The sequence below is a fragment of the Grammomys surdaster genome, unplaced genomic scaffold (assembly GCF_004785775.1).
Source record: "Grammomys surdaster isolate TR1022 unplaced genomic scaffold, NIH_TR_1.0 135, whole genome shotgun sequence".
Lineage (NCBI taxonomy): Eukaryota > Metazoa > Chordata > Mammalia > Rodentia > Muridae > Grammomys > Grammomys surdaster.
In genome coordinates this window covers 272,568-285,315 of record NW_021604593.1, presented here as the reverse complement: position 1 = coordinate 285,315, position 12,748 = coordinate 272,568, and the positions used below count along the sequence as shown (strand labels likewise).

General features: G+C 40.3%; 1 protein-coding gene and 1 pseudogene across 8 annotated transcripts in view; both read left to right on the top strand.

The window, feature by feature from the left end:
* The window catches only part of LOC114617219 (protocadherin alpha-4), a 238,010-nt gene that overhangs the window by 54,047 nt on the left and 171,215 nt on the right, over nucleotides 1-12,748 (top strand). The window contains exon 3 of one of the 8 annotated variants that reach the window (XM_028762759.1): nucleotides 22-747. The exons of 6 other annotated variants lie outside the window; for them this stretch is intronic. In XM_028762759.1, coding sequence (XP_028618592.1) covers nucleotides 22-747 — 726 coding nt within the window. Of the gene's footprint in view, nucleotides 1-21; nucleotides 748-4,052; nucleotides 6,534-12,748 lie in introns of those variants that run through there. One more of the 8 variants, XM_028762751.1, reaches the window with a different exon arrangement.
* The window catches only part of LOC114617174, a 2,399-nt pseudogene continuing 1,131 nt past the window's right edge, over nucleotides 11,481-12,748 (top strand).

Below are 12,748 nucleotides of genomic sequence, written 5' to 3'. Positions count from 1 at the left end.
GGCAGCAATGTGACTCTGCAGGTGTTTGTGCTGGATGAGAACGACAATGTGCCTATGTTGCTTGGAACTGGGATGGGTGGTTCAGATGGAGTGTTCAATCAGTTGTTGCCCTGGTCCGTGGATCCTGGTCACGTGGTGGCAAAGGTGCGCGCTGTAGATGCAGACTCTGGTTACAATGCTTGGCTGTCTTATGAGCTGCTCTCTTGGCCAGGAAGCATACGCAGCCCATTCCGTGTGGGATTATACACTGGTGAGATCACCACCACAAGATCCTTGGACGAAACAGATGGGACTAGACAACATCTTCTGGTGCTGGTGAAGGACCACGGTGAGCCTCAGCTGACTGCCACAGTCACCGTGCTGGTGTCTCTAGTGGAAAGTGGCCAGGCTCCAAAGGCCTCGTCCCGGTCGTCTGTGGGTGTTAGTGTGCCAGAGCCCTCTTTAGCGGATGTCAACGTGTACCTGATCATCGCCATTTGCGCAGTGTCCAGCCTGTTGGTGCTCACCCTGCTGTTGTACACAGCGCTGCGCTGCTCGGCGACGCCCTCTGGGGGCGCTTGTGGGTCTGGGAAGCCCATGCTGGTATGCTCCAGCGCGGTGGGTACCTGGTCTTACTCGCAGCAGAGAAGGCAGAGGGTATGCTCTGGAGAGGGCCCACCGAAGACCGACCTAATGGCCTTCAGTCCTGGTCTACCTCCATGTCCTGGATCTGCAGAACTGTCTGTGTCTTTGGACTCCTTTGAGAAGGTGAGTTGTTGTAGAATTGAGTTTATTCATATAGTTATTTCTTGAAGATGTTTAAAAAACTTCCTTGGTATATTTAAGTACTGTAGAAAGGTCTACAGTTATATCAGTATTTTAAAAATTGCAGATATTTAAATTTGGACAAGTCTTCTATTTCTATACTTCAATTAGAACAAATCAGTGCATTTTATGGAAGTGTCATATAACTGTTGAAGTAATTTTATTTAAAAACTATAATGTATTAATCAAATTGCTAATGATGGATGAGCTTCCATGACACTTGAAAGCTTTTCCTTGTGAAACCAAAACCAAACAATGACAACAACAATCACCTCCCAAACAACAATAAAATCCAAACCAACCAACCAACCAACCAACCAACCAACCAACCAACCAACCAAAAAACCAACTAACCAAATAAAAAGTCAATAACTGCAAAAGGAAACAAGCAAACAAACAAGAACAAACAGAAAACCTCTACAATGAGTTGGTAGTCATTCAGTGAACATGAATATAAAGTTTCATATTCAGCAGTCCTCTGGTTGGGGACACATAACAACCGGGGGATCATTAAAAACAAAATAAAGAAACAAAATGTCTCTACTTAGAAACCTAATTCTAGGCCGGGCATGGTGGTTCACATCTTTAATCCAAGCACAGAGGCAGAGGCAGGTGTATATTTGTAATTTTAAGGCCAGCCTGGTCTACATAGAGAGTATCAGGACTATCGTCTCAAAAAGTAAAAAGCAAAGCAAAACAAAACAGCAACAGCAACAAAAGCAAACCAAAAACAATCCCAAAAAGCCATAAATACAATTCTATTTAAAAGAGCATAAATATGATTCTCATTTCAATATGTGTAAAAGATATTCCTAAAGTTTTTATAATGTAAATTATAAGAAGGTGTCTATTGACAATGATTTCTATAATGTTTATAATTCTGGGTGATTTCTCTTGTGATATTACAGAAAATGCTCTCTTCCAGCAGTTAATATTTTCTTTTTCTTTCTTTTTGTTTTATGGTTTTTCAAAACAGGGTTTCTTTGTGTAGCCCTGACTGTCCTGGAACTAGCTCTGTAGACCAGCCTGGCCTTGAACTCACAGAGATCTTCCTCCCTCTGCCTTCCAAGTGCTGGGATTAAAGATTTGCACCAGTACCCCGGAGAACCTTTTTCAGAAAGTGGTTTGTTTTAATTAATGGGTTTTTTTTTTTAGATTTGTGATTTAAAATTTAGGATGTAAAGATTTAATTCTTTAAATTCACTTGTAATTCATAGTCTGAAAACTACAAAACTTAACTTCCATATAATAGGTGAGAATTGACTTTTCTTTCATTCTTCTGCTGCAGAAGACTCTTGAATGTTCTTATGTGCTATACTTAACATTTGGAGACTATAATTTGTGACTTTCAAATAGTTGTTTCTGTAAATTGTCCACTTAGTTAAAGCTATCTTTTAATTTTCTCATTTTCATTTGACAAACTAAAATTCAGGAAGAAATGGAAATAAAAGGAATGACAGACACTTCATTTCTGGTTTCCTAAGTCTAGCTTGACTTGAGCAAGGTTGCTACAGAGACACACACTGTCACCTATTAGGCAAAGTGACAATGTGTGTTCTATCACCAGTTTGTCATCAATTCCTGTCTTACTTCCTTGGATTACACTGTGCTCATGCTTCCTCATGTGACCTAAAGATAAATTAATCTCATGGGTATTTTACAAGTTCTGAAATTTATATGTGATGACAGCCTATAAGATGGGAGATGATATAGATTATTTATTATAAATGGCTAAATTACCAATTACATCAATATAGACATGAAGAAGGGATGCATGTTATAGTACTGAGAACAAAGTCCTGAAACTACTAGTCCTCAGAGATGGAATTGTCTTGGATGCAAACGACACTGATAGTTCCCCTCAATCTGTACTACATAGTGAAATACTTAAACCTGCAGGGCATAGTGGCGCATGCCTTTAATCCTTGCACTCCAGAGCCAGAGGCAGGGAGATCTCTGTGAGTAAGAGGCTAGCCTGTTCTACAAAGAGAGTTGGAGATCAGCCCAGAGTATACAGAGAGACTATCTCACCAGCCACCCCAGCCCCAACAAAGCAAAACAAAACAAAAAGCAAACACTTGAGCCGTCACGAACAGTACATGGAGTGTGAAGAACAATTGCAAACAAACATTTGAAAGTTTAAGTCTGAATTCAAGGTTTGATGGGTATACATTTGACAACAGGAATTCAGAGACTACTCAAAGCTTGAAAAAAAAATAGAAACAATGGATTTCTTGTAGCAAACTCTGAAAGTGGTAGATTTATATAAAATGAGATTCTCTAGTCGACGTGTAATGTAATAAAATAAAATTTCTTTCCATGTGAACAGTTTCTATTTTCTTAAATGCAAGAACCGTCCCTTTCAGTCCATGTACTACTCATAGTTTAGCCACTGGAGAGTGACGGTTTTTCAAAGGAGATATTTTTTTCCTGAGGAGCCAGACTTGGTCATAGGTGTTGTAAAAACAATTGTGTCCAAACGTGGGTCTGAGAATAAGTCACACTTGTGAAGTGCTCAATTCTACAGAAGCACCCCAGGCTTAGTTGGCTATCACATACACCAATGTCTCCTACTATTGAGACATTATCATGAGGGTGGGATGTGGAACATGAAGAGTTTGCATGGATGAGAAGCCGAAGGTGTGTGATTACTAAGGACATGTAGAAGAATGGAAACGGAAAAATAACCGACGCTGAAGCGGAGGATCGCTACATTCTACTGTTGACTTTGGAGTCACAAACATCTGGCAAACAACTGAATTGGTATCTTGAAACTGCAGTCCAATTAAATTTATTTAACCTTAAAACAATGACAAAAATAATTGAATTGAGTATTATAACTTGAAAGGGCCCACTCCTGCTGTACAGTAAAATAACAGTCCTCTCATTATTCCTTGACTCTTAACGGCATGTCAAAAATTACCTAATAATTATCATGTGATCAAGAAAGGAATCACCTTTCGTGGTTTTACTTTTGAAGAAAAAGTTGCATATTAAGTATTCACACTTGCTAAAGAAATGTAATAAGAGGCATCGAGTGTTCATAAGGATAGTAATCCACAGAAACAAACCAAAGATGTGAATTAAAGAAAAAGTGCATTCATGCAATTATACTTACACATTTAGCCACTGGATGTCGCTGCCGTCCACGAAATATGTAGCTTTTAAGAACAAAGATACACTTCGCTGTTTCTCAGGGGTTAGGAAGTAGCTACGTTCGGAGATCTCAGCGTTTCGGTTAAAAAAAAATGAGATTAGGAAACGGACCACAAGATATTAGAACTTGTGTGCATCTCAGATGGCATATTCATGGATTTTTAAGACAAGAGAGTGCTTCAGTGGTGATCTCCAAATGTCTGAACCATGGAGCTTGGCGCCTGCTACTCTGGTTTCTGCTCCTTGCAACATGGGATACAGGGAGCGGCCAGCTCCACTACTCCGTACCCGAGGAAGCCAAACACGGCACCTTCGTGGGCCGCATCGCGCAGGACCTGGGGCTGGAGCTGGCGGAGCTGATGCCTCGCCTGTTCAGGGTGGCGTCCAAGGACCGTGGGGACCTTCTGGAGGTAAATCTGCAGAATGGCATTTTGTTTGTGAATTCTCGGATCGACCGGGAGGAGCTGTGCGGGCGGAGCGTGGAGTGTAGCATCCACCTGGAGGTGATCGTGGACAGGCCGCTGCAGATTTTCCACGTGGAGGTGGAGGTGAGGGACATTAATGACAACCCTCCGACGTTCTCCGTAGCGGAACAAAAGATCTTGGTACCTGAATCTAGACTGCTTGATTCTCGATTTCCACTAGAAGGCGCCTCTGATGCAGATGTTGGAGAGAACTCGATGCTTACTTACAAACTCAGTTCAAATGAGTTTTTTACCCTTGATATTGTAAACAAAAAAGGCAAAGGCAAATTCCCAGTGCTTGTTCTTCGAAAACTGATAGATCGAGAAGAAAATCCTCAGCTAAAGTTGCTACTGACAGCAACCGATGGGGGCAAACCTGAGTTTACTGGATCGGTTTCTCTGTTGATCCAGGTGTTGGATGTTAATGATAATGCTCCTGTGTTTGACAGATCTGTTTACGAAATTAAAATGTATGAGAATCAAGAGAATCAAACCTTAGTAATAAGGTTGAATGCTACTGACTCAGATGAAGGAATAAACAAAGAAGTGGAGTATTCATTTAGCCCTTTGACCTCGTCTATTATAAGAAAGAAATTTCTAATAAACGAAAAGAGTGGAGAGATAAAAGTAAATGGCACTATTGACTTTGAGGAGAGTAACAATTATGAAATTCACGTGGATGCTACAGATAAAGGGTATCCACCTATGGTTGCTCACTGCACTGTACTTGTGGAAATCTTGGATGAAAATGATAACACACCAGAGATTGTCCTCACTTCTTTGTCTCTCCCAGTGAAAGAAGATGCTCTTTTGGGCACTGTAATCGCCCTGATCAGCGTGTCAGACCAAGACTCTGGTATCAATGGGCAGGTGACCTGCTCCCTGACTCCTCACGTCCCCTTCAAGCTGGTGTCCACCTTCAAGAACTACTATTCCCTCGTGCTGGATAGCGCCCTGGATCGAGAGACCACAACTGACTATAAGGTGGTGGTGACAGCGCGGGACGGTGGCTCGCCTTCACTGTGGGCCACGGCCAGTGTGTCCGTGGAGGTGGCTGACGTGAATGACAATGCTCCTATGTTCGCGCAGCCCGAATACACAGTGTTTGTGAAGGAGAACAACCAGCCTGGCACACATATCTTCACAGTGTCAGCGGTGGACACAGATGCACAGGAGAATGCGCTGGTGTCCTACTCGCTGGTGGAGCGGAGGGTGGGCGAGCGCTTGCTGTCGAGCTATGTGTCTGTGCACGCGGAGAGCGGCAAGGTGTTCGCACTGCAGCCTCTGGACCATGAGGAGCTGGAGCTGCTGCAGTTCCAGGTGAGCGCGCGGGATGCTGGTGTGCCTGCCCTGGGCAGCAATGTGACTCTGCAGGTGTTTGTGCTGGATGAGAACGACAATGCTCCCACGCTGCTGGGGCATCAGTCAGGTGGACTTGCAGGTGAATTTAGCCAACTTGTTTCGCGGTCAGTAAGTGCGGGACACGTGGTGTCAAAGGTGCGCGCGGTGGATGCTGACTCTGGTTACAATGCGTGGCTGTCTTATGAGCTGCACCCAGCTGTGGGCGCTCGCAGCCCTTTCCGTGTGGGTCTTTACACGGGTGAGATCAGCATGACACGAGCCCTGGATGAGTCTGATTTACCGCGCCAACGCCTATTGGTGTTGGTCAAGGACCATGGCGAACCTACGTTGATTGCCACTGCCACTGTTCTGGTGTCCCTCGTGGAGAACGGTCAGGTGCCAAAAGCTTCTTCCCAGGGGTTGCCCAACTCCTCCCGCAGGGAGGCGTCGCTGGTGGATGTCAATGTGTACCTAATCATTGCCATCTGCGCAGTGTCAAGCTTGTTGGTGCTCACGCTGCTGCTATACACAGCCCTGTGCTGCTCAGCTGTGCCCATGCAGGGTGAGTGCGGGCTTGGGAAGCCCACACTGGTGTGCTCTAGCGCGGTGGGGACCTGGTCATACTCACAGCAGAGACAACAGAGGGTATGCTCTGGAGAGGGTCCGCCCAAGACCGACCTGATGGCTTTTAGCCCTAGTCTTACACCTTGCCCAGTGGCCGAAGTCGGAATGGAAAATCATTCTTCTGGAGGAGACGTGTCTGGGAAGGTGGGCTATTACTTTTTACTCTCATATTTTGCTTGATGAAATACATTTTCTCTCTCATTTTATTCTGTGACAAATGTGTTTTTTTTGTTTTTGTTGTTGTTGTTGTTTTTTGTCTGAGTACCACTATGCACAACTATTTTTAGCAATGCTTTGGAATATAGTTTATTCCAGAAATTGGTTTTATGATGTCCATCTATGCACTACTGTGCAAACCTCTGCCTAAAACGTGTAATTTAAATACTACTACTATGAACCCATAAGCTTTCCCCAATTGAACTCATGTTGAGAATGCAGTAAGTTTTATTTTCATATGCTGTCTTCATGTTATAAACATTTATAACATTATTCATTCATTTATATTTATTTATATTTAATTTTCAAGTTAAATTTTGATTTGATCCAATTGCATCGACACAATGTTGCACTTCTTCAGTTTCCCTTTTCTTTCCGTGGGAACGTCTAGCATTTTATTTTGTCCCTCATGTATCACAGAATGAGACTTTATATTCAGCAAATGCATTCGTCTGTATTGCAGCAAGGTAGACTGCCAGGTCAGTGGTAATGTTTTCTTATTTGATGATTTCTTTTGTTTCAGTAGTACCAGTCCTTGTTCCAGTATGAAATATTTACTTTTATTTTAGAAGAAGGATGTTTTGTAGTTGTTGGGATAACTTTATTCTACAACCCTTCACAAAGGTCTCCTTTATCAAAAAGCCTAAGCAACGTGTGGTATTCAAGTATTAGTTCATCCCCTCTGAGAGAAGGGTTGTGAGAGTGAAAAGTCTCTGAGAATTATTCTTAAAGACTTCATCTCACCAAGGTTGGTGATGTACACCATTAATCCCACTCAGGAGGCAGAGGCAAGAAGAGCTCTGCTTGGTCTGCATAGTGAATTCCAGGACAGACAGAGCAAATAGTAAGCTCCTTTTTAATACAAAAACAAATAAACAACAACAAAATCTATCTCTCTTCTGAATGGAGAGATGGCTCAGCAGCACTTGCTGCTCCAGTAGAGGACCCAGGTTTGATTCCCGTCACCCACACGGTCATGCACAACCATCTGTAACTCCATTTCCAGGGAATCTGACACTCTCTTCTGGCCTCTGTGGGTGTTAATCATGTATATGGTGCACCTAATACATGAAGGCAAAATATTCGGACATAAAAATAAAATAAACAAATCTTTAAAAATAGAAAACAGCACCACCACCAAATGCTTTATCTCCTTGTGACATATGATTTTGAATGAAGTGTCTTCTACAAGCCAGGCTAGCATTCTTTTCATTTCAAGAGATTAGACATGTTTGTTTTAGTCTAAGTTAATATTAAAATGAGAAAAGAAAAATTCATTATTCCCTTAGAATATTTTATACTATTCTGCATGTGTGGTTTAGGTTAATAGCTTCGCTTGTTATCTTAAACAGAGTGGTGTTGGTTTATATAAAGACAGATATGCAAGCTACCAATGGAAGCTTACATACGTTGCATGGTGTGATGACTCTTCCTTGTTGTCAACTTGGCTACATCTAGAATTTCCTAAAATTCCAATGACTGTGTACACCTCTGAGGGATTTTTTTTCTTAATTAAATCATTTGAAGTGGGAAGACCAGGTTTTAAGCTGGATCCTTTGAGGTGGGAATATACACCTATAATCTAGGACACTCTTTCTGGTGGTGGCTTTTATAAAGGACATAGAAGGAAGCCTTCTAGCTCTTTGCCTGCTTGCTCTGGCTCTCAGTGGCACGTCTATGCCTTCCCTGGCATTGTAGACTTCATTAGGATTGTGGCGGAGTGAAGACCAATTGAGACATCCAGCCTTATGGCCTGAACAAGTACTAGATTCTTAGATCTTCCATTGGTAGACAACCATTTATGTATTTATATATTTATATATATGCTCTATTCTATAAGTCTGTTCCTCAAAAAACCCCGATGAGACAAAACTACCCTACCAACTATGCTTTACTGTAATTTTTCGAATTTCTGCCAGCATCACCAAAGCAACTAATCTTTATCTAACATTTCAATTCTGATTTTTAGCAGTTATTTGTCCTTTCCCATTTACCATGAATTTGTTATTTAGTCCATGTTTCACAAATATATCCAAACAAAAGTTGACATCATTAGGGAAGTTTGACAACTCAAAATTGTGACAAGAATACAAGCACAATATTGCCTTCAATTGCTAGTTTCCTATGGCTGGCCTCAATGTTAAATCTTAAAGATTATTGATGGAAAATGCATATTAAATTAAAAATGTATTGGCTGCTATATCAAATATACTTATGAAATCTACACCTTAGATTTGAATTTCTATCAAAATTTCTTTTTTCACTTAGTCATAGCTCATGTTAATGATAATTTCTCAGTTATGAAGTGCACTCATGCTTGGAAATATACTAATTTAAAGGAATATAATGCAAGTATTGTAATATAAAATTTAAGAGGTATTTTAACCTTCAGAGTGAAGATAACCTGGTTTGATCTCCAAGTTTTTATCTTATTTTGTGTTTTTGAAACAGAGTCTTGCAATAGCCCAGGGTGGCCTCAAAGTTACAGCAACCTTCCTGCCCCAGTCTCTCAAGTGTCAGAGTTACAAGCATGACTTTATACCTGGATTGGCTGTAGGCTCTAAAAAGAGAACCACTGTGTCTCTGTTTCTCTCTGTCTCTTTTGTGTTTCTTCTCTCTCTTTTTCCTTGCACACACACACACACACACACACACATGTGATATTTGATTTTATATTTATTTGATATTACTAATATCAAACATGTAAACATACTGAGTTATTGTGTATTTCTCAAGTTGCTGACTTTATTATTTTTCATTCATCATTTTCCTGTTATTAAGTTTTGCAAGGTCATCAGTGATTAAATTCTGTAATATATCTAGACATTATCCAAAGAGACACAGCTAACAGCTTAGTTAAAATAAATATTTAGCTTTTTTCTTAAGTTCCCTAGAATTTCCCATATGAAACTCAATTTGTGTCTTTTAATTCTCTCTCTCTCTCTCTCTCTCTCTCTCTCTCTCCTTTTGCCTGTTGAATGCAAGGGTCAGGGATATGCATCATCACTTCTTGCTTGATAGTATTTGAGATACAATACTAACACATGGATTTATTGTTATAAAATAGTTGTTAGTTTCATGAAAACCTCAGAACTTCAGAACATTAATATTGCATTTTTTTAAATTAAGTTTTTTGGTTAGCATTTAAGGTAATGGGCCATCCATCCTCTCCCTCTATCCCTTTCTCTGTCTGGCTGATGTCCTCTCTGTCCTTGGTTTGTCTGCCTTTCTGTTGTCTTATTACATGTATTACCTGCTTTATTTCCCACCTCTTTTAAGACCTCTTCTTACTCTCTAATGATACCCTAACTAGTTTTGTAAATACCCTACATACACAAATTTTAAATCAAAAAATTACATTCTATATATTCTTGATCAGTGAAGTAATCTTTCAATCCAAAAATAGGAATGGACCTTCATTTTAGTATGGAGTTATGCCAAAAGACATTTGGTCATTTCAACCAAAAAATAAGAAATTAATTTTTTCTTCATGATTCTCTTTTTCTGAATTTAGTCAACTAAGTAGGCTGGATTTTTTTTGTTCTTTTTAACAGTGCAATATATTGGTTTAGGATTTATGTCTTTAATCATAAAAATAATTACAAGCAATTGAAGTTATATATCTTTGGAACAGATTTGTAGTCATTAAATTGCTATTTAATGAGTGTACAAGTGAAAACTGAAGTTTCACTTCATAAAGAAAACAAACCTGTTAACTTGTGTACCCATTTACAATAACTTTTTAGTGGGGAAACTTTGAGTTTTTCAATGACATAATATTATTGGCAAGATTCAGATATCAATTAATTGGTTCCATACAATCCTGAGAATGATTGAAAATTTTATTCTTTATAGCGATACTGATAAACTTCATTGCCATCTGTAGGTTTTTATGTAAATTTTAGTATATTTTTGTATCTTAGATAAAAACAAGATAATGAAGTCGAGTGAATGAGACTTAATGTTTATATCCTAGCCTCTTCACATTAATTTTCTAAGAAAATAAGTATAAACAGACAAATATAACTTGAACTACTGATATTACTTTTGAATGAAAATTGATTATTTTTCCAAGTAACAAGTATAATTCACATTGAAGTGGAAATAACATTCACCTTGAGTAGGTTTGTGACTGAACAAAAGCTTTAAAATGATATAGCCTTACAAATGTGCTCTAAATTTCCTAAAATCAGTGTTGGGTGAATCCATTAACATCAAGTAAATAATTATTTGGATAAAATAGTAAATAGCGTATTAACATTGGATTGAAAATCCATTGTGTTGTAGTGGTAACAGAATATCTGCATTTTGAATCATTCTTTTTAGAGTTAAGTCAAATAATCAGAAAAATTTAGCATGTAAAAAGAGTTATCAAAACACAATCATAGTCTTAGGAAGAGGTTGAATATGAGGCATTCAAGTATGTTACATTTCTTTAAAATCTCTTACGCTACGAATGTATGTTGTCCATATTATTTTACATGATAATATAGTTTGTTCAGTAATATGTTCTTAAATGTCAATGTAGAAGATGAAATTACTCCAGGAACTATAGTTCTAAGATAAACCAATCTCTAATTAGTTACTGGGTATTGAAATATGAACTAGTTAGAAGCCTTCAAAGGAAAGCACTAACAAACGAATCCATTCTGGAGCTGGAAGAGAGAAGAGAGCAGAGCGCAATTGCACTTACACTTTGAGCCACAGGATGTCGTTGTTCTCCAACAAGAGCGCTAGCGGAAGAAAATCAGATCCTCTGCAGACCGGAAAGAAGCCGGTCCCGAGCTTTAAAGACTATAAACAGCACTCACATTGTTAATATTATCTTAGAGCAAGAATATCACTACTACTAAAAAAAAAAAATTGAAAGAGAATATGTCCTTTGTCGCCATGAAATACTGCCGTAAATCCCGGTGTCTGCTGCTCTCACTTTTGCTGTTCACAATCTGGAAGCCTGGGAGCGGCCAGCTGCGCTACTCCGTTCCAGAGGAGGCCAAACACGGCACCTTCGTGGGCCGCATCGCACAGGACCTGGGGCTGGAGCTGGTGGAGCTCGTGCCCCGCCTGTTCAGAGTGGCCTCCAAGGACCGCGGAGACCTTCTGGAGATAAATCTGCAGAATGGCATTTTGTTTGTGAATTCTCGGATCGACCGAGAGGAGCTGTGCGGGCGGAGCGTGGAGTGTAGCATCCACCTGGAGGTGATCGTGGACAGGCCGCTGCAGGTTTTCCACGTGGAGGTGGAGGTGAGGGACATTAATGATAACCCTCCGGTGTTCCCAACTACACAAAAGAATCTCTTTGTTTCGGAAACGAGAGCTCTAGATTCTCATTTTTCGCTAGAGGGCGCCTCGGATGCAGATATCGGAACCAATGCTCTTCTGACTTACAGACTGAGTCCCAGTGAATATTTCTCCCTGGAAGTACCAACCACAGATGAGCTGGTAAAACCACTACAACTAGTGTTAAAAAAACCTTTAGACAGAGAACGAGCTTCAGTGCTTCACTTAGTGGTTTTAGCAACGGATGGGGGCAAACCTGAGCTGACAGGCACCTTGGAGTTACATATTACAGTTCTAGATGCAAATGACAATGCACCAACGTTTGACAGGGCAATCTATCGGGTGAAGCTGGTAGAAAATGCAAGAAATGGTACCCTGGTCATTAGCCTTAATGCCTCGGATTTGGACGAAGGTTCAAATGGTCAAATTCTTTATTCCTTTGCAACGGATGTTTCCCCTAAGACAGAAGCCACTTTTCATATAGATTCAGTCAGTGGAGAAATTAAAGTCAAAGGAAAAATAGATTTTGAAGAAACAAATTTATGGAAGATTCAAGCAGAAGCAGTTGACAAAGGCAGTCCTCCATTGTTCGGTCACTGTACGATCTTAATTGAAGTCCAGGACATCAATGATAATGCTCCCAAGTTAATAGTAACATCATTATCGCTTCCTGTTCGAGAGGATGCTCCAGTGGGGACAGTTATTGCCCTAATCAGCGTGACAGATCCAGACTCTACAGTCAATGGGCAGGTGACGTGCTCTCTGTCTCCTCATGTCCCCTTCAAGCTGGTGTCCACCTTCAAAAATTACTATTCGCTCATACTGGACAGTGCTTTGGATCGAGAAACCACAGCTGACTATAA